Source organism: Alligator mississippiensis, chromosome 3 (assembly GCF_030867095.1).
Source record: "Alligator mississippiensis isolate rAllMis1 chromosome 3, rAllMis1, whole genome shotgun sequence".
In the NCBI taxonomy this organism is placed as follows: Eukaryota; Metazoa; Chordata; order Crocodylia; family Alligatoridae; genus Alligator; species Alligator mississippiensis.
In genome coordinates, this window is record NC_081826.1 from 209214690 (window position 1) to 209236464 (window position 21775).

The window sequence follows — 21775 nt, forward strand, 5'->3', positions numbered from 1 at the left end:
ATGGCCTCCCAACAGGGATTACAGCCCCCACACAAGGGCTATGGCCTCCTCAGGGGCTACTCCCCCTTCCAGGCCCACATGCCCCACCCCAGCCCCCCAATTGCTGCCTCACCTGGCTCCATCCCCTGCCAACTACTGCATCCCCCCCCAATAGCTGCCTCACCCAGCCCCAGTGAGACAGATGGCAGCCAGACTGCTGGTAAGAGCTGGGGGGGGTTAAACTATGGAGATGCTGGGGTGGGGGGGGCAGGGCAGGGTTTGGGGGGCTCAGGGGGATGGCAGGGGAAGGAGCCAGGCAGTAAAGTGATCGGGGGGATCTGGGAGGTAGGCAGGGGGAGGGGCCAGGCAGGGAAGTGATAAGGGAGGTTGGGGGTTTGAGGTGGGGTAAGAGGCATGTGCACGCTTGTCTGGACTCATCCATTGAGTCTTTCTGTAAAATGTTTTTAATTTGACAATAGTGTCAAACTGGAGCAAGAGATTAACTAAAATGCTATACTAATTAGCACTTCCAAGGTCAGAGTCACCTAGCACTATGCAGATTGCTGGTCACAATGAGGAAATCCATGGACTTTTATTATAAGATTCCTATATAAGTATATTTTTACTATACTGTACATCCCCAAAGTATGTGAAGCAAATATATCTCTATACCTTATCCTATGTTAATAGTGATTAGAAATTGAATCAACTTTTTAGGGTTTATAAATCTCTCAAATTGATTTAAAAATGCTAAGAAATGAACAGTTATTTTAAAAAATGTATTATGAACATATGCATTATCTAGTGAGTACCCTGATTCACCAAAGTTGTTTAAGCATGCGCTTTACTTCATGTACATAAACAGTCCCATTTACTTCCTTTGAGTTTTTCACTTGCTGAAAACTAGACATGTGTTTATGCATGTTATTCATGTAATATGAGTTTCTTTGTGAAGGAAAGTGTAATCTATTTAATTTGCCACCAGCTTGGGGGGAAAAATCAATACCAAGGCAAACACTATGCATTTTTTATTTCAAATTAATGCTGAAATAAAGCCACTGATTCATATTCATTACTTAACTGACTTTTTTCTGCTGTTTCATTGTCTGCATCAATTTCTTATCCTATGACCAGGCAAATGCAGAAGACTGTGTAAGGAGATTGTAAATACTGTAAATCAAAAACAAATATGTTCTCCATAAATCCTAAGATTTCATTCCCATGGTGCATGCCATTCAGCAGAGTGTAACTGTAGTCATTTACTGCTTTAGTAATAACAACATTACTATATCTATTTTTGCATTTATTTATGATACCCAAATAATTCCATTATAATATTTTACAAACCAAGAACATTTAATTCACATTACGAAGCTTAGTTAAAGTTTTTCATTTTTGCCAGAACTATCTTAGGTTCAATTTGCATGCTGATGAAGTTTTGTGAAAGCAACAATGATGTGTATGCCCTCCTATCCTTCTATATAATGTACTTTTTAAATAATGTATCTGTGTTTAAACAAAAGAAATCCTGAAATTACATAAGCTTACTGGATGCCTGATACATGCACAGAAGTGAAAGAAAAATATTGTTTGTTAAAGCAGTACATTTATATTTCATTAATCTTTGTAGAAGCACATATCACATTTTTCTTCTTATGGATGGAGCCCTAGCTCTCAAAGAGACCATGGGCCCGATTCTATTCCATTTCTTAGGTATCTAAATGAAGTTAAGTGCCCAAGGCCTCATACAGACATTCAGTTTCATCTGGAGGTCGCCGCACTCCTAGGTGAAACTACAAGTATATAGATGTTCAGGCTTTTTCTCCCAGAGTAAAAATGGCTGTTCCAGGAGAAAAATAACATGGGAACAACAAATGTAAAATCACTTCCAGGAGAGTTTCTTTTGGGACAATAAATGTTTGTACATGCTGACAACACAGTCTGACCTGCCCTTGGCACTGCTGCCATTTGTTGCCAGGAAGACAAAGAGAGCCAGCAGAGCATACTGAGATGTATGCACAGCCCAAGCCCCAACTGCACAGTGTCAGCACTGCAAGCTCTCCACTCTTCAAGGCCTCAGGTTTCAAATGTCTGTACATGTGGCTCTAGGTAAGTTTTTCTACCAGAAGAACAAACTCAGTAGATTTCCTCCAGATTATTTGAATGTGTGTACATATCTTAAATGTAATTTTATTCCATCCCCTTTAAGTCCCTGAAAATCCATCTGTATCTCCTTATTTAAAAAATCCCACCATACTCTTATCCTTATGACTAAGTCAGAAGAAAGCAGTGAGGAAGATGAGGAAGACCTACCCACCTTTTTCAACTACTATTTTTCAGGTAATTGAGTAGAGTGGAACAGAATCTTATTTAAGCACCTATGACCACTTCTATACTTAAGAGGGAAACTATAAATTGGATCCACCTGTCTTACTACCCACTACAGCCAGAAGTAAAAAATACCTGTGCTTGAGCAATGAACTGTCATTCATTTAAACTGAAAAAATAAGTTGGAGACCCTTGACTGGATTTTTTTTCTACCAGCAGTTATGAAGAAGCCAGCCCTTGCCAGCCCTTAAGCCCTATACTAGCAAAAGTAATAGTTGTATGCATGGAGTATAAAGTGTATTCCTAATATAGGCATGTTATGTTCATTATGCCTACATGCCTTTAAAACCACTGAAGGACAGGCAATCTCATTCATTTCTCTGCCCACTTCTAATACACCATCATTGTTGTATCCAGTCAAGCTGGGCCAGCTTTTCAGACCCTCACACAAGCATTTCTCATTTGCTTAATGGCCAGTAAAGAACCTTTTGTAGTTGATTGCCATAATTTGTGCTGGGTGATGAAATAGGCCCCCTTGCCCTGAGACTAAGGCAGTAAACAGGTGGCTTTTAGTTATTTTTGTCTCTTTCTTCATCTCCAAAACTAAGTGCATTGGCTGTATCTTATCAGGCTTACAAGCATAATTAAGAACAATGTCACCTAAATTCTTCTTCTGTGATTATGCATATTTTCCTTCTTATAGTGTTGCTTGTACTTTTATTCTTGTGTGTATATATAGCATCATCTTATTTATTTATCTTGGTGTTAGTGCTGGAAGGTTGGATTTCAATTTTTCTCTCCCTGACTGGCAGAAGTTTGAGGAGCAAAGTATGGAAAGAGATAAACAATTCAAGGTTAAAGCAAACAGTATCCCTCAATCTAGCAAGCTAATGTATCAGGATTACATTATCTGTAGAGGCATTAAGCCAGTAATGGCTTTCACAGTAATTTGCATAAACATCACACTTCTCCCTAGAATCTGACATCAGTAGGTCAGCAGCTAGAAAGATGCCAAAGGGTTGTCTCCATTTTCTGGAGACTTGAAGGGCTCTGTCTACAGCAGCCTATTCTAAACTGTCTGTTGATCTAACTAAGTCAGGGTGACATTTTCTCAATTGAATTTAAAAACATATACATTAGTCACAGCTCTGCTAGGGAAAGTAGAAAATTATTTGTAAATAATATCTGCATGAATTGTATTTGCAAAAGGATTAGTGAGTGCCTATGCTAATTTACTTGGAATTATATTATTTTTCCTTGAATAAAGGACTTCCAGCTTTAATCACATTATCTAAAACATATATTTAATATTATACTGACAATGTATTAACACAAAAAAATTGCAGCATTCTGAGATTATGAAGCTTGGCCTAGACAGAAAATAAAATCACAAAAAGAAGGAAATAAAAAGTTAAAGCATTTAAGAGTATACACTGCTTGTTACTCAGCCCAGTAACAGAACAGCTACCATATATCAAGAAACGTACCACAGCCTTAGTATTTCCACCATACAAAGGCCAATCATCCAATAACCTCTTTCACACATTAAATCATGAAACTACCTGTGGGCCACGATTCCCAGAGTGCTTGGGAAACGGCCGCAGTTGCGTGTCGAGTGGGGCACTGGGTAGTGACACCAACCCAGACACGCTTGGGGATGCCAGGTGTAAGAGAGAGGGAGAAAGAGCGCGATACTGAGACAAATGGTATGTGAGGAAAATTTATAAGTTTACTTACAAGCCAACCAGATGATTAACGAGTTGAAGTAACTTGATGAATACAGGAACTAATTACAAGGACCATTTACAGTAGCAGGTGGACACAGACGACGTGGTGCGGGTAGAAAAATGAACAAATGATAGGTAGTGGCGAGTGACAAGTAAGGTGTAGTGGTGATACAAGTATGATGCCTAGTTGGGCAACACACAGGGCGTTCCGGATTGCGTGTGGTCTAACTATAAGCTATAGCAGTGTATGCTAGAAATCTAGCTAGAAGCCTAGGGGTCTGTCCAGACGGCAAGACAGGTGATCAGGCTGTCTTTTTGATCTGATCCCAAGGACCGAAGTCTGGGAGCGTCTGGGGACCCTACGCCAAGGCACGCAGTCCCCTTTATAGACTCCCTAGCCAATCAGGGTCCCCCCCTTGATGGAACACTCTGGAGCCCTCAGCATGCTGGTCCAGCCAGTCACACTCTAGGGGTAACTCCTGACTGGTTAGGCTATAAGCGATCACGCACTGTCCGCATGATGGTGCATATTAAGTTCACATTCCTCCGCCACTGCGTCACCGAATGTCACTCACAGGTAGCCATGTCACTTAACACCTCAAACAACAATCTGGTGGAGTCACATCACCTTCAGACATGCCCCCTTGACTACTGCCAGATTGTTATATGATTGAACATGGATACATTGTTAATTTATCTAATACTGGTCATAGACACACACTCAAAGTCCTCGTCTTCGGAAGGATTAGGTATTTGAGTGTAAACTAAGGCCGATAGTGTTATGACTTTCTTTTTGATTGAATCAACGACACAACATCCTACGCAAACACACAATAAACAACTGAATAGAGGTATTAATAGGGTTAATAATGGGGCAAGTATGCGCATTGCTAACGAGGAAAAACTCCAACCAAAACTGGAAAAAAGGTCTGCGAGCCAACCACTGCTTACTTTCGCTATGGCATTAACACCTTTAGCGGCCTTTTTAATTACCTCCAGTTGAGCCATTAACAGTATGGTCACATTAGGAATTGAAATACAGCAATACTCATGAGATAAATTTAGATATTTGCATACTCCTCCATTATGAAGTAACATAGCATCTAGGGCAAGTCGATTTTGCATAGTCATCTTTGAGGTTTCTTGTAACTGCTTATTTAGCAGGAATAGAGCTTCATTGGTGGTGTTGAAGCCCATTTCTACTTCCTCTGCTAATTTTACAATGGCCTCCTGGGCTCTTATGATTCCTACATACCAAAGGAACAACCCTTCGATTACCCATTCAAAACGTTTGCCTACTTGTTGGCTATAGGTCATTCTGGACCAAGTGGTGGCGGAGCGTTTTCCCCTGGCCTTAGTGTGTGCGAACCAGGGAGTGTACGGGTTGGAAGTGTTTGTGGCAAGAGGTGGGCAGAGTTCCACACTGGCAATAAAACAAGCCCCATCAAAGTGAGCAGGTGGAGAAATATATAGTACACCGTTGGTGCATGCCCACATGAGTCCTCGGGGTGCATTGGTCGGCAGCTCCTTTCTACGACACCAAAGGGCCTGGATTCTAGGTGTGCAGTAGGGGTGTGTTAGGTTGCAGCTTTCTAAATACCGCACTCCCGCTTGTCTCAATGGGAAGAAAGCACTCAGCAGCTGATGTTTCTCGTTGAAAATAGTGAGATTTACCCCTCTGCTTACATTCCACCCTCCCTCTGGCATGGGAGTGCTATTAAGGAAAAGTAACCATGAAGGCTGGAGACCATGGGCTTGCCATGGTAGGAATTGTACTTGATCTTCATTGGTGCCCCCCTTCCGAGCCCCCCAGGGGATACGATGACAACCAATTGGCTCTACTTTGTTACTCCCTAGTCCCCAACTCCTACAGTTTAGGCTAGAGATGTTTTTCTCTGTTATTTGACCTGACGGCCAGTAATACGCCGTCATTTTACTCCCGCTTATGTGTGTATAGTCGGGAAAAGAAACTACTTGGCAACCTGGGCAAGGTATGGGACCATTGACTCTACAAATAGAGGTTCCACACAATGGTCCTTGTACCTCAGAAAACCATTTTGCGATATTAAGGGGAGTAACATACACCTCTAGAACATTGTCCTCGATTGCTGCAGGCTTCGGGATGCAAGTGGTTACCCCCTCTGGATGCGGGCCGGTGGCATTCGCCCAGATTTCAATCATCCGGAGCACAGAGTTCCAATGTAGTGGGTCCTCCTCAGTGCTCGCCTCTGGTGTTGCTTGAGTTAGGAGCAGGAACAGGTGGATGGTGGTGAAAGTTGTCACCATCCTTGCACTATTGGTGACCCCAGGTAGGCTGCTAGACAACAAGCTGGGGATGACTTGCCCGTTAAAATAGATGCGCATCTGAAAAGAAAACATCACCTAATTAGTATAAATGTATATATAGACAATGTTACGCCCGATTATCAATCAGGAAACCCTCCCCCTAACTCCTTCGGCTCAACCAATTATGGTGGGCCAGGAGGGTGCGTGGCGGTGTGGCTGCTGTTAGGGAAATAAAGTATTAGGATAACTTCCTATTTTTTCAACTGTCCCAGGAAGAGGCGTCGGTCGCGTTGTTATGGCCGTGGGTACTGCTAGCCATACCCTTTCTTTTTTGTTGTAGCAAGGTTTCCAAGTAGGTGTTCTAACCGCTGGTCTTTCCTTCCATAAATCTTTGACTTTGTTTAGTGAGATTAGGACTTCATCATTGAATTTGATCCAATTTTTATAACTACCATTGCCCCGTAGCCGTAGGCTCTCCTTATAGAGGCCAATATGTCTCTCAACTACCCCGTTGGATTGGGGATGGTATCATAAATGGTGATGCCAATTGATATTATATGTGGCCGCAAATTGCTGAATAACTTTAGAGGTGAAAGGCGGCCCTCCAGTCGAATGTATTTCAGCTGGCACTTGCCAACAAGCGCATGCATTTATTAAACTTTCTTGGACATTTACTGCAGTTGTTTTTCTGATTGGGAGGACAAGGAGCTGTCTTGTTCCTAGGTCTACTATAGCTAAGCCCTTGTTAGGTATTTTTGCCTCTGGTAGGGGGCCTAATATATCAATCTGCCAGGTTTTTCCCGGTGAAAAGTACTCGGTGTTGAAAGCTCCATATTTGTGTCTATGTTGTCTTGGTTTTTCTTTAGCACAGGTGGGGCATGCCTGCACTATTTCTTGCCAACGTTTTATATTAGGCCCCTTCTCTGCATCTAACTGCCATCGGGTTCGGGCTCTGGCAGCACTGGGATGCCCCCAGAATTCATGAAGCCACTTTAAGAATAATGGTCATCCACTGTACCTTGACTATTCTTATCACTTATTTGGATTGATTGAACCGCTTCTGTACATCTCGATAGTACTCCTTGTGCAAGAGATTGATCAATGACCTGATGTGCTGGGTCTGTGTCCCCCCGGTGCAACCGGGTGTGTTTTATCAGTGGTAATGTCTTGAGGTGTAGCAGGGTTTCTCTGACGTCCTCCCAGGTTTGTAGATGCTCTTTAGCCCTAGCGGTTTTAGTCATGATTCTATAGATGTACTCGGAATCAATTGCAATTACAGGGACTGGCAAGGTGTTATCATGGCAGCCTCAAATGTGCTTGAGGGCTAGGTGGAACCCCCTCAGCTCCGACGCCTGAACTCATTCACCCTCATGTGTGTTATAGATTTTAGTGAGTTGGCAGGGCTTACAATAAAATCCGTAAGCCCCATTTTCTCTTGAGGTTCCATCTGATGCCACCCAACCTGGTTCCGTTGTCCCGTATAACTTAGGCATGAGGGACTCTTCGTCTTCACTCAAGGGTAAATCTCCCTCTAAAACTTTCCACCCTGACCAGTAGTATTGAAATCTCAGTACTACTGCGCACCATGTCTTCGTGGTCCCCTGATACTCTGGGTGGATCTTGCCAGGGTTTAACAATGTTAAGAGTGATCCTCCCGGTGCAATCAGAGTTCCCGTATATGGAGCTAAGTGTTCTACCAATTGAGTAGCCAACATGGCCTTCGCTAGGCACCCATATCTATGCTGATGCTCTTGCAGGGTGCGATGGCCCGTGTACACTGGGTGTTCAGTCTCAGTGTTTCTAGCAGTGGCCCAAATGTGTTCTTCTGTGAACCCTACATAGACGTTTAGAGGAGTGTTTTCTGACGGTACCGTCAGGCTAGTGTTAGTCACCTCAGTTAGTACTGATTCTAGAGCCCTCTGGTCATAATTTGCCCATGGCTTTCAATTCCTAGGCTTTTTCCAGAGCTGTTGTTGAATACGCTGTGCCACTTTAAGGTGTGGAGGTGCTACATAATTTTGGAGCCAATTTAGATGTCCCAACAGGGCTTGAAAATCTTGAAAGTCTTTGGTCGTTTTGCATAACGTTATGTTAGGCATAACGTTATGTGTAGTACCTGAACGGTACTGACCTTTGAAATGAGTTCCCAGGAACGTGAAGCTGTTAGCTGGTTCGTTCATGGACTTCTCATCGTTTATCTTCCAACCTTCTCTCCACAGATGGGCCCTTAGGTTCGTGGCTGCTTGGTGTACAGCTCCTCAGTGACGTCCCATTATCGCTACGTCATCTACATAGGTCCAGATGTTGATTTCTTGTGTGCCTGCATAGATGTTTCTGAAAGATTGGATGCTATTATTCACCATAGCAGTTGCAAGAGCTGGGGAGATTTGGTACCCTTGTGGGCATACATTCCATCCATATATCTTGCCACTGACACACATATTTAATATTCCTTGGTCGTCTATCATTGGGACTGAATAAAACATATCTTTTAAAACTAACGTTACTGCCCACCATTCACCCCCCGCCTGGGCCTTTGTAATGCTTTGCATGATTTCTGTGATCGTATGATTTGCAGGCATTTGCAGTAAGGCGCATCAACGGTTGGCCTGCCGGTAATCAACCACTAGCCGGGCCTCTGATGGCCTCCCCGGCTTTGGTATGCCCCACCCGGGTGAGAGGTAAGTGGAAGATTTCACCTCTGTTATACAGCCATGGTGTTGAAGGCTTTGTAGCGGATTTTCAATGGATGCCCGTAGATGCTCTTTTGTCGCTATCGGCTTGTATCGCCACGACGTCGGGTTCTTAACAATTGGTTGGTGCCTCTCCGTCTCCAGGATTTCTAATGGTAGGGCTAAGATAAGATGTTGTTGTAGTCACAAAGATTTAATTCCAGGGATCCCTAAAATATTTATGCCCCCTAGGGTCCTGGATAGAGTCTTGCCATTGACTTTAAACCTTATCACAGGGGTACTGGCCACCACATGGAGCCCCTGTACGAATATTATTCTTGACTTTTTTTATGATAGACTTCGGGTTTAATAACATTAACTTGTGCGCCGGTATCTAGTAAAAAGAGCACAGACATTTCCTCTCGACTTCGTTTCTGTATAGTTAAAGTTATATATGGGCGCTTGTCACTATTAAAGCCGCTGCCGGTGCCCGCCTCAACGACTGCTACTCATTTTTTTGTTGGGTCCTCTTGTCTGGGTCCAAATTTTTGTATTTGAATCCCATATGGGTAGCTAGTTCCTTTTGGCCTTGATCTATTCTTCGTAGTTGTACCGGTGTGAGGCCACTATTTTTAAGAAGGAACCCAAATCTAGTCTTTTCTTCCGGGGTTCTCTCCTTCCACTGAACGTTGGGAGACATTTTTAGAGATGACCTAGGGGATTGGTGTTTCTTTCCCTGCCCCTCTGCTACTTGTATGATTGGACTAGCCGTGGCCGCTTCCACTTTGCTGGTCCTTGTAAGGTCTGGTAATTCCGTAAGGATGTTCCCTATGGGGCTTCCTATCAAAGTGTGTAGCGTTACTTTTAGCAAGGGGGTTTGGTCTCCCCCGTATAGTTCTGCTCAGGCTTTCACCGCATCCACCTCCACTGGAGCTCTGCCTGGTTCCCTGCACCAACGGTGCGGCCAGTACTCTCATCGCTCTTGCTCATCTAGCATCACTGGCCGTACCTCTGTGTTCCATATTAGGTAACTCATGCCAGCTATGGAATAAACCAACTGTAACGGCATCGGATGAGATGGTGGGTTTGCATGCCACTTGTGAATTTGTGCTAAAAGGGTCAGGACTACTACTGCGCTTATTGGTATCGGCCATACCCACTTGTTAGCAATTTTGGTTTGGTCCGTGCATGTTCCCCCGCTCCAGACGGGATGTCTCATCAGAGTAATGGCCTCCTCCATGTCGAGTAATTCGCCTCCATGATTTAATATGAGGCGCCCCACCCACATTACTGGGGTCTCCTCTGGGCTGATTGTTGTCTCCCTGATTAAATCTTGCATCTCCCCCCTTGTCTGGGTCTGGTAGACTACAAACATCCAGGTTACCTCACCCTCCACCGTTGTTTTGACTGTGGCGATTGGATTTACTTGGAAGGTGGGGGCACTCGCGGTGTCACCCTTCTGGGGAAGACTGGGGTATACTGAGGGGATTTTGTATGGTGGCGGTGAGGGAGGTGGCGCTAGAGGGTCAGTGATTGATCCCTTTATTAACACCGTAGGGGGTGCCGAAGCATTATTCCCTACATTTCCCGGTGAGACAGTAGGGGGCGCTAGGGGGCCGGTGTTCTCCTCCCCTCCTGGGGTGATGTCACTTACCCGTCCCATCTTGTGAGTTGTGCCTTCTTTACCTGCAACGTCCTCAGCGTCACCGTCATTTTGAGACTTTAACCTTGCAAGTTTTGCATTCTTGTCGGCGACATCTTGGGCCTAGGCCTCAATGTCACCGGCTTGGTTCGCTGCAAGTTTTAAGAGCACAGTTATTGTTCTAAACATTATATTGATAACTTTTCCTTTTTTCCATTTTTCTCCTCCACATTTCCACCGGGAGGACTCTCGCCCCTTTTCCTCTAATTGTTCCCTGAACTCCGTTAGGATTTCACTCTCTCTACTCTCCTCACGGAGAGTGGGGCAATTGAATCTGTCTGAAGGTGTGGCATAGCCGCTACTCTGTTTTACATATTTGATGCATCGTCCGTATTCTCGTCTGGGGTTTTTATCTTTGTTGTCAGCAATTTCTTTCGATGTTATAAAAGGAATTACGTCTTGTGCTTTATCATAAGGTCGATACCTCACTGCTGGGCTTGACATTAGGCAGGGAAATACGGCCGGAGTTAGGTTCTCCGAGGCCTATTCCTTCTTGCCCTTGGAGTTTGCAGCGGCAATTACAGAAAAGTACCCTTTAATCGGGCCCGTTATGGCTCGGTGGTACCGGGCATGATCTTGCAAATCAGTGGTACTCTCAACCAGGGGCTGTCGATGGCTCCTCCAGGAGCAGTTTAATGACACATAATCAACCCCATCCTCCTCACTTTTGGGGGATCTTAACTTTTGGGCATTATTCCTCTCTCGCCCCTTCGGCAATCCCATCCTCGTCACTATGTGGGCCACAATTCCCAGAGTGCTTGGGAAACGGCCGCAGTTGCGTGTCAAGTGGGGCACTGAGTAGTGACATCAACCCAGACACGCTCGGGGATGCCAGGTGTAAGAGAGAGGGAGAAAGAGCGTGATACTGAGACAAATGGTATGTGAGGAAAATGCATAAGTTTATTTACAAGCCAACCAGATGATTAACGAGTTGAAGTAACTTGATGAATACAGAAACTAATTACAAGGACCATTTACAGTGGCAGGTGGACACAGATGACGTGGTGCGGGTAGAAAAACAAACAAATGATAGGTAGCGGCGAGTGACAAGTAAGGTGTAGTGGTGATACAAGTATGATGCCTAGTTGGGCAACACACAGGGCGTTCCGGATTGCGTGTGGTCTAACTATAAGCTATAGCAGCGTATGCTAGAAATCTAGCTAGAAGCCTAGGGGTCTGTCCAGACGGCAAGACAGGTGATCAGGCTGTCTTTTTGATCTGATCCCAAGGACCGAAGTCTGGGAGCATCTGGGGACCCTATGCCGAGGCGCGCAGTCCCCTTTATAGACTCCCTAGCCAATCAGGGTCCCCCCCTTGATGGAACACTCTGGAGGCCTCAGCATGCTGGTCTGGCCAGTCACACTCTAGGGGTAACTCCTGACTGGTTAGGCTATAAGTGATCACGCACTGTCCGCGTGATGGTGCATATTAAGTTCACATTCCTCCGCCACTGCGTCACCGAATGTCACTCACAGGTAGCCATGTCACTTAACACCTCAAACAACAATCTGGTGGAGTCACATCACCTCCGGACACTACCTTATGAACCTCGCTCTAGGGGGACCCCTCCCCCCCCATTTCTTTATAAAGATATACTATTGAGAGAAATAGTCTGAAGAGTATTTTTGCATCTCGGATACAGTGGCCACAACTACATGTGTGCTTTACTGCATAGTAGAATAATTAGCTGTGGAGTAAAGCATCACTGTCTACAAATACAACAGTATTAGGCTGCAGTAAACTAATTAATGTTGCCATAAAAGTAGTACTGTCAGAAATAGTGCTATTTTATGGCAGAGTAATTAACTGCAATTAAATGCATGGGCTAAATTGCACCCGGTCAGCTCAGGCAGAAAGGGCCAGATCCCTGCCTGCTGCTTAGCCATAGAGCTCTGCACTTTCAGCACCCTCATGCTCCATCCAGCCCCTCCACTGCCCGACACCACCACCCAGAGCCCAGGGCAGAGCAGGGCAGGAGTGGCCCTAGAATAAACTGCTCCACCCTGGCTCAAATTGCTGTTGACTTCCATGCATGTGTAGATGCTGCACCTGGGAGTAGTTTACTCAGGCTCAAACTGCTCCAGAGTTTATTGCATTGAATTAATCGCATGTGTAAACATACTCAGTGACATTGTAGGTCTTCTAAGACTAAAGGCATTGGCCATCATATAAGCTGAAATTCAATCCTACACAAAAACCAAAACAAAGCATGTACACTAAATAAATTCTCAAAATAAAATTTGGGGTGGATAATCAGAGGAACAGTGTCTTCAAAGAAATTACTTTCTCCGTTATGCTTATTTTATTTTTATTTTCCTATCCCTAATTCTTGTTTTTGTTTTCAAGTAAGTACAGAGCTTATGAAAAGTAGCACAGTGGTAAACACAGAGACTGATATTTTCTGGTTAGTACCAGAAGAGATGGAAACCAACCAGGGAGAACCTCATACTGTTTTGCCACTGTACCTCAATATGGGGTCCAGCACAAGATTTTAAGAAATCAATGCCTAATGCTAAGCAACTAACTTAGTATTAGGCATCCTAATAAAGTATCCTATGTTTCAGCACCTAGTATTTCCTGTTGACTGCAGTGTCTGGTATGATGACCCATTTTGAAAACTCCAGGTGATGCTCCCAATTATATTGGAACACAGCCCCCACTTCTTGCATTTACATAGATACCAGATGGTAGTATAATACTTTTTGTTATTCTGGCTTAGAAAAAGTGCCAGGAAACAGAATTCAAGGTCCCAGTACTTGATTGTGGGAGGTGTTCTGCCCTTTTTGCAAGATCAGTCAGCTCATGTGGAAGTCATTGGATCAGGGACCATATGAGCTAATCACTATTTTATCTGAGATACTGACGTTCAATGAGAACAGAAGCAATTTAAAAACATATTGATTATAATTGAAGCCTTCTAAAAAGTATTGTTTATATATTTACTCCACTGTAATAAAAACTGTTTGCATCTCCCTTTCAGATTAAAAAAAAATCTTTTGTAAGCAACATTTGCTTTACAATTTATGTTCATAGAAATGAATACCTGTGAGATAAATCTGATGTTTATCTGATGATTGTTGTCCTTGACAAACGGAACCCACTTTGATGCCTTCTTCCCAGTAGGTTAGATATAAGATGTCAAGCTAGGATATATACAGTTGTAACAATTATATCACTATCAAAGAAAGCTAGTACAAACTGTAAATGTAACTTACTTCTGCATGATTCCATAGCCATATGAGTATAACAAAACCACTTCAAATTGTATGCTGCTTCAGTGTCAAAGTTAGGCCAGTTTACCTCACTTGTATTGTTATGGGCTTATGGGGTGCAGTCACACATGCAGGCACAGGCACTTGCAGCAGCTCAAATAGAAGTGGTGCAAATCTGATCTGGGGCTTTTTGTCTCAGTACATGTGCCCGGACATGCACTTTGGTATGGGGCAAATTGTGCCACTTGGGACAAAATAACTCTGCCTGCCTCCTCCTGGATCTGCAGCCAGGGGGAGTGCGAGTCTGTTTAAAAACCTGCCCTGTGCTGGCACCAGCAGTATAAAAAGCTGGCCTGGAAAGTAGCTCAGAGCTGCTCGCTCTCAGGAGCTTTGGAGGCCCGGCCAATTGGTACCTGGGGGCACTACCCCTTGTGCCAGCTGGACTGCTGAAGCAGCTCTGAGAGTTCCCTGCACCCTCTACCCTCTGCAGCAGTCTGGCAGTGAGGACTGCTGCCTGGCTGTGTGACCTACTACCACCTGCGATAGCATTTAGTTCCAAGGCTGCATGCCTGTCAGACCTGGATGGGGACTGCATGGCCATTAGAAGCATCTGAACCTCTGGGCCAGCTTCCAGTGAGCTCTGGCTAGCACAGTTGGACTTGGTGTGGCACTACTATCATGTGTGCCATTGCCCAGCTGTCACAGAGATGACCCTGTCAAATCCAGGGCTTGGCCACTGGTGCCAGGTATCTAGGCCATGTGTACCTGGGGTGCTGCCAGGTTTGCGGTTTTTTGCTTGCAAGTAGAGGGTCCTGGAGTACCCAGCCAGAGGAGACAGGTGGATGCCTATGGAAACTTTGGGAACAGATGGCGCATGGCCAGAAACCTCAGTATTTCCAGGTAGTGGTCCCTGGAAATTTCCAGGTCAGGGCATAGGGCATTGCCAACTGGAAGTCCCTGGAAATCTCAAGGTCATGGGGGAGGCCTGCCCTAGTCACTCTGGATCAGCAGCTACATTCAGTTGGAGTGACAGTCCTCTTTTGAGAGTGCTGGGACCTGTACCCTCATACACCTGCTCTTCCACCCATCCCCCCCCCCTCTTATCCTCATAACTGAACCGTCACCCACCCATGGACACTAACACCCCATAGGCACTTTCACACAACATGGACAAGCCTGGCCCGTACTCCTCCAGTACCAAAACAAGCAACTGGGGCTATGGGGTGATGGCGGATCTCATTGTCATCTGTGGCTATCAGGAGAACCAACACTAACTTCACATTAGGCATTGCAATAGGGTGTTTGGGTGGATTGCCCAACAGATGCGAGCATGGGGCCATGACAAGGACTGGACATAGTGCCAGGTGAAGACAAAGTGGATGAAGGTGCAGTACAAGTGCATGCAAGATGTCAACAAAACATCCAGGAGCAGGAGGCAAACCATGCCCTTCTACAAGGAGCTTCCCCACTTCCTCATCACTGACAAGGCTATCTCTATCCAACACATATATGACACTATGGACAAGGAGGAAAAGAAATCACTGGAAGAGATGCTTCTTCAGGAAAAGGAACGGGAAAACCCTGAGGTGAGACAACCAAGTGACCAGGAGAATATTTCTGACAGCATAGTCATGAGATGCAGGAATAGGGGGCTAGAAATGTTAACCTACAGTTTTGAACAGACAACCTGCACCTCACCAGAGCTGGAACAGTCCCAGTATAAGAAGAGGGACTTCATGGACAGGGCTCTGGACCACTTTGTAGCCACCCATAACACTATTAATTAATGCCAGTGCTGCCTCCCACAGGGACTCTACAAACTCCTGGGACAGGGGAGGTGGGAGAGGGTGCCATCCAGCTCCAGTCAACATGCTGTGCCCTGCTTGAGGACAACTCCCAGGAGCAACAGGAATGAGAGTCCTGCACGAGGGACCCCCAGAAGATAGGTGAGGGGAACTCTCCCCACCACACCCTGACTGGAAGCAAGAGGAGTGGGAGGTGGATGCCTGGACAGGAGGAGTGGGACAAGGTCTGGGAGAATGAGAAAGTCCCTGGAAGGGCCTACTCTGGTTGGATGGGGTAGATGAAGGGAGCAGGACCAGGGTGCCCAGGCCCCAAGGCCAGGACCATCCCAGACACTACCTTCCTTCTTGGACCAATCTGCTCCACTCCCAGGCCCTGGTTATTACCCTGCTAATGCAGTGCCCCACCCCAGCCAGTGGTTCTGCAACAGTCTAAGTGGGACACAGGAACCCTTAGAACTAGGAAGAAATTACAGCCTACCAGCCCACTGTGCCAGGCTGTTGCTGAGACAGTGGGTGGCTCTTGAGTCTAAGACCCACAGGTCATCTACCCACCACAGGGGGTCCATGGGAGAACTTTTTTGTTCCCTGCTATATCTTTCCTGACCCAGATGTCATTGAAGGGATATGCTCCAGCCACAGTGGGGATAGGCAGCCCCCAGCCCCAGTCTTAGTCTCAATGCATGGGGTGGGTCCCAGGGATGGCCTAGGGTCATAGGATTGGGGTCCCTTCAGAGGGAGAGTGGAACCTGGGGGTGGGGATGAGGGTCCTGCAAGTGAGCCTCAGGAGTGTGTCATGCTGCTATGGCCATACTTCCTAACCTGATGCCACCTCTGCTCCTTCCCTGAACCCCACAGCCTTCTAAGCCAGATAGAGGGTCTGCAATCATCCATCTGTCAAGCTCCTACATGGAGAAGTCTTTGCTTTTCAACTCCTGAGTCTGGAATGAGTGTGCCAGGTTTAAAGCCTCCTTCTCTGCCCCTCCCTTCCAAGTTTGCGTGTTGTGTTCCTGCACCTCTGGCTTTCTCCCTGACCCCAATCCCCACCTTTTTCCTGATCCTAACTTCCCCTCTAGGTTAATTCACCCCTTTTTCAAGCTTCCAGCCCCCTCCCTAAAGGATTGCCATTTTGGATTGATAGGAAGACAACCAGGTTCTGAAATGGACAATGTTAAATAGGTTTTCTTTAATAAAAACAAGTTGGTAACTGCAAAATTGTAAACTGAGGTATGTCTCTTCCTCATATGGAATTTCCTTGCAGCCTGGTACATGACCTCTTGGGAGGTGGGAGCAGGGATGGGGGGATGTCCAGCTAGTCAAGGCTGTGGATGGCCCTGCTGGGCATGAAGGGCTACAGCAGGAGCCCAGGGAAGGAGATTCATTGCCTGGTGCCAGTGTCTGGGTACTAGAGGATTTGAAGCCCTCCAGTCCTCATTCTAGGAGTCATTCCTAGTCATTCTAGGAGTGCTCCCAGTCCCCACAGCTAGCCAGACAAGGCTTCACAGACCCAGACTTCCTACTGGTTTTTAGGTCAGGCATTCACAACTTCCAGTAAGGAGAAGTGGGTGCTATCTATGGGCCTCATACAGTTGGGAAAGCCCATGCTGCAGCTCCAAGAAATCACCTCCTGTGGATTGATGATGTGCATAAAGCAATTTGCCAGGATGTTCTGAATGGCCAGGCATACCTCTTAGATAGCCTCTCTCTGGCCATGGACTTGCCCATGCCAAACTGGTTGGCAAAAGGGCAGACACTGCCAGGGGTGGCCACCTTTCAGATGGTGATGACCACTCACTTCTCCAGAATGAGAAATGCCATCATGCTAATGTCCAAGAATGCCACATAGGGGACTAACTAGGTGATGATATCCACAAAGGTAGCCCAGCATATGCAGGTCTGGATCCACTGTTTGTGATCCCAGGTGTCCAGGATGATCCATTCCCACCAGTTACTGCTGACTGTCATGAGGTGGTGTCAGAGCACCCTGGCATCCATTGCATCCTGGGTGTCCTCATCTTCAGCCACATGCAAGGCTGTGGCCCAGTCCAGAACACTTGGTGGGTGCAGAAGCCCCATGCAAGAGTTGGCTGCTGGCTTGTAGGCTGGGAGCCATGTCTTATGGTGATTACCTGCTGAGCCATGTTCAGATGGCTGCACAATGTCATGCAGCCTCCAGCAAGAGTCATGCGGAGTGATGAGCAGGACATGCTGCAGCTCCTGGGTCTGTGTATGGCCACACCCAGCAGACAATCAAAGATAGTCCAAGCACTTGGCAGTCTCTGACAGCCTAGGGTGCCCCAGGGTACACTGGGAGGTAGCTGTATATGTGTCCCATCCCTGTAAGGATGAACTGTGCTGTTTACCCCCAATCTAACCAAATAACTCAAAGTAAACCACATAACATTACACCAATTCTTCTTCCAGCTTTTTGGACACGTGTACATGGCCCTAGCTAACAAGCATCAAGACTAATACACTGCATGTGATAATTTGAGGTGATACTGTTGCAGAGTAATCAGTTGAAACTTTGTTTTATTTGGGGATGCTTAAATAATGAGTACAGCCATGGCCTGATGAGGGGACAGGTAATTTGGCATGATGCATAAATCCCCATTGTTTCATTCTGATGTTATACCAGACAAACTCTACTGAAGTCAGATGAATTACACCAATGTAAAACTGAAGTAGCACTGTAGCATATCAGCTCTACTTTATTTTCTCTATATAGCTACATCAGTTTTATTTCCATCTAAAAAGGTTTACTAGAACAGTAGAAACAGCATTGGTGAAGATAGAACCATTTGTTGTCAGCATGATCTATTTGACATTAAGTTCTTCAATCGTTCGAACTAAAGTGGCAATTGCTGAAGAATGGGCTGGCATGAGTCCCTTCTGTAAGAAAGCATGGAATGGCTTTGCATGAAATGAAATATACCAACATATCCTATCTCCTTTCCATGTCCCAAATCCTTGTTTTGTGATTGTACCAGTAGAAGGTAGACAGCTTCTGTAAGGTCCTGGCATCTTACCCACACTCACATTGTTCAGTAAAACAGTGGTTCCCACTGTTACCTGAGCCTTGCTGCCCAGGATTGTGGCAGAGGGCAAGAGAACAGGATTTGTCCCAAGATGGTAACTTGGCAGTTCAGAATAGATTAGTGCCCTAGACCCATGTAGTCACAGGGCCCATTATGAGGAACTCACTATTGGAGCACCTTTGCTATTCCTGACCAGGCAAATTTTAGGAAAAATTGTGGAAAGGCTTTTGTATTTTGCAATTTGGTTTTGCCTTTTTTAAAATGGAGATAACATTTCTTTAATAGTGAAAACAACTGTGGTCCAAGATGGGTGTACTTCAGGGCAAAACATTTAGATAAAATTCATCTTAATTTTGGATATATTACATGCCCACATTTAAATTATTAAAAACATTCTAGAACATCATGCTTTAGTGTAACTTCTTTATCTATTTCTCTTCTAGGTGGTGGTAGCATTGAAAAGCAAGTAGTGGTACAGTTTTCAAGACCAATTTCCCAGCTGGTATAACTAAGCATAGCTCTGTTAAGTGTAATGGAATTGCATCAAATTAAAGCAGCAGAGGAAATTTCCTTCAATTTCTACTGATTCCAGCTAATTATCACATTTTGGCCCAATAACTGAAAGTTTTAAGGATTTATATCCCAGTTTCAGAACATGAGCAATCCTGTCTTAAGCTTGTTATTTTTAAAAGTGTGACAGCATTCTATTTAAATTTAAAAACACTAAGAACTTGAAGGTCTCAGAGTCAAGTGACTCAGTCAGAATTCAGTTCTTTTTTCCTGTTACTTCAACAGCTTCTCTTTGAGTATTCTGTCACCATTAAAAGTTATTAATGCTTTGTAACCTTTCATATCTGCTTTTCAGTCTCTTGAAAGTGGAAGGGAATTTATCTTCTCAAGTAGTAAAGACAATCTCAGATGATTAGATTTTGTCTTTCTTTGAACAATAGCAACATCAGTGAAGGCAGAGCCATTTATTGTTAGTATGATGAATTTTATTTTACTTATGGTTCAGTCAATTGAACTGAAGTGCTAATTGCTAAAGAATTTTTTTTATATAACAGTTTTTCCTATCTTTATAAAAACCTATTCCAGTGACAGCCAGCTTAGAAATGCAGATATCATAAAATAACAGGATCATTTTTGTCCTGATGTTTTATTGGCCAGTCTTTAAAATGAGTCTCTGTACTGCCAGATGTTACTTTTCTCTTTTTTTAACTGAACTAATTGTCTAAAAGCATCCAATTTAGCAAACTCTAAATGTTCTCTCTCACTTTCACTCTCTTTTGTAGTGCAGTAGTATTAATTAACATTTATTATTAACTATTTAGGAGTTTCCTGAAGGAATTTTAGAAGAGTTATTGATAAGTTAACTAAAAACTATAATGTTGTAATGTTTATTTTTTATATACTCTTCACTTCCCAAAATTTTCTGCCTCTTAAAAAAAAAAAATGAAACCAACATCCTTTACCATTTCATTATTATCACCTTTTACCATTTCATTATTTTCCCTTTATTAAGCATTGGAATTTCCTGGAACAAATTAACCAGTGCCATTCTGAAGGTAGCATCTCATTGGATGTAGCTATCTCTAAACAGCTAATTTAGGGCCTGATTAAAGTTCATTAATATCAATGAAAGTATTTCCACTGACACCAGTGTGCTTTGGATGAGGTCCAGCTACTGCTGCTGCACCATCAAGAGTGGGAGCATGAAACAGTGTGCTACAAAACGACTTGCTATTAAAAAAAAATTCTTAGGGACAAGTCCTATTCCAGCCTCTGTGTATGCTGATCATGAAGGCAGTGGAGAAAGGACCAGACATTAGGTAGCATATAGAGGACTTCCGCATTTTGTACCACATAGCCCTTCAGTATATCTTTGTCTTTCAGGGATTATAGAAGTAAGATGGTTTAGTTGTTTGACTAGGGGACAGTAAATCTAGTGCTACATGGATCTACTAGGCAAAGCTCCAATAGAGAGTCAAGCTGGTTCAGAGGCTGCAGGAGCCACAGGGCTGAAAATGCTATAGAACAAGTCAGCAACTGCACCCTGGCTACAGGAAGCAGGAACCATTCTTTTCTTGCACCTGCCTTGGGATAGGAAAACAGATTAGATGGCCTTTCAAGATTCCTTCCATCCCTCTTTTTCTATTATTCTGACACCACTTCCAAGGTAAGGAATTTCCCAGCACAGAGACAAGTTGCTGTATGCTGAAATAAAGATTTGTGTTTTCAGAAAGAATGAAGGATAATGTTAAAAAACAGAAACTTAGATATTTAGAGTGACAAGATTTTTCTCAGAAGAATAAAATTATTTACCTATAGCCCTCAAATAAGTGCTAGCATACTTTCAAATATACAAATGAAAAAATAACCTCAGGCTCGCATTAAGGGTCATGTCATGTTTCATAGATGCTAGGGTCAGAAGGGACCTCAATAGATCATCGAGTCCGACCCCCTGCTTAGGCAGGAAAGAGTGCTGGGTCTAGATGACCCCAGCTAGATGCTTATATAATCTCCTCTTGAAGAACCCCAGGGTAGGGAAGAGCACCACCTCCCTTGGGAGCCCGTTCCAGACCTTGGCCACTCTAACTGTGTAGAAGTTCTTCCTAATGTCCAGTCTAAATCTGCTCTCTGCTAGCTTGTGGCCATTATTTCTTGTAACCCTCCGGGGGCGCCTTGGTGAGTAAAACCTCACCAATTCCCTTCTGTGCCCCCGTGATGAACTTATAGGCAGCCACAAGGTCGCCTCTCAACCTTCTCTTGCGGAGGCTGAAAAGGTCCAGGTGCCCCAGTCTCTCCTCATAGGGCTTGGCCTGCCAGCCCTTAACCACACGAGTGGCCCTTCTCTGGACCTTCTCCAGGTTATCCACATCTCTCTTGAAGTGCGGCGCCCAAAATGGCTCGCAGTATTCCAACTGCGGTCTGACCAGCTCCCAATAGAGGGGAAGTATCACCTCCTTGGACCTATTCGTCATGCATCTGCTGATGCACAATAAAGTGCCATTAGCTTTTCTGATGGCTTC

General features: G+C 44.7%; 1 protein-coding gene across 1 annotated transcript in view; it reads right to left on the bottom strand.

The window, feature by feature from the left end:
* Positions 1 to 992: 992 nt before the first annotated feature.
* The window catches only part of LOC109280771 (uncharacterized), a 208666-nt gene continuing 187883 nt past the window's right edge, over positions 993 to 21775 (bottom strand). The window contains exons 3-4 of the mRNA XM_059724867.1: positions 10647 to 10786; positions 993 to 6398 (exon numbers count right to left, since the gene is read on the bottom strand). Coding sequence (XP_059580850.1) covers positions 4728 to 6398; positions 10647 to 10655 — 1680 coding nt within the window. The 5' untranslated portion in view covers positions 10656 to 10786 and the 3' untranslated portion in view covers positions 993 to 4727. The remainder of the gene's footprint in view (positions 6399 to 10646; positions 10787 to 21775) is intronic.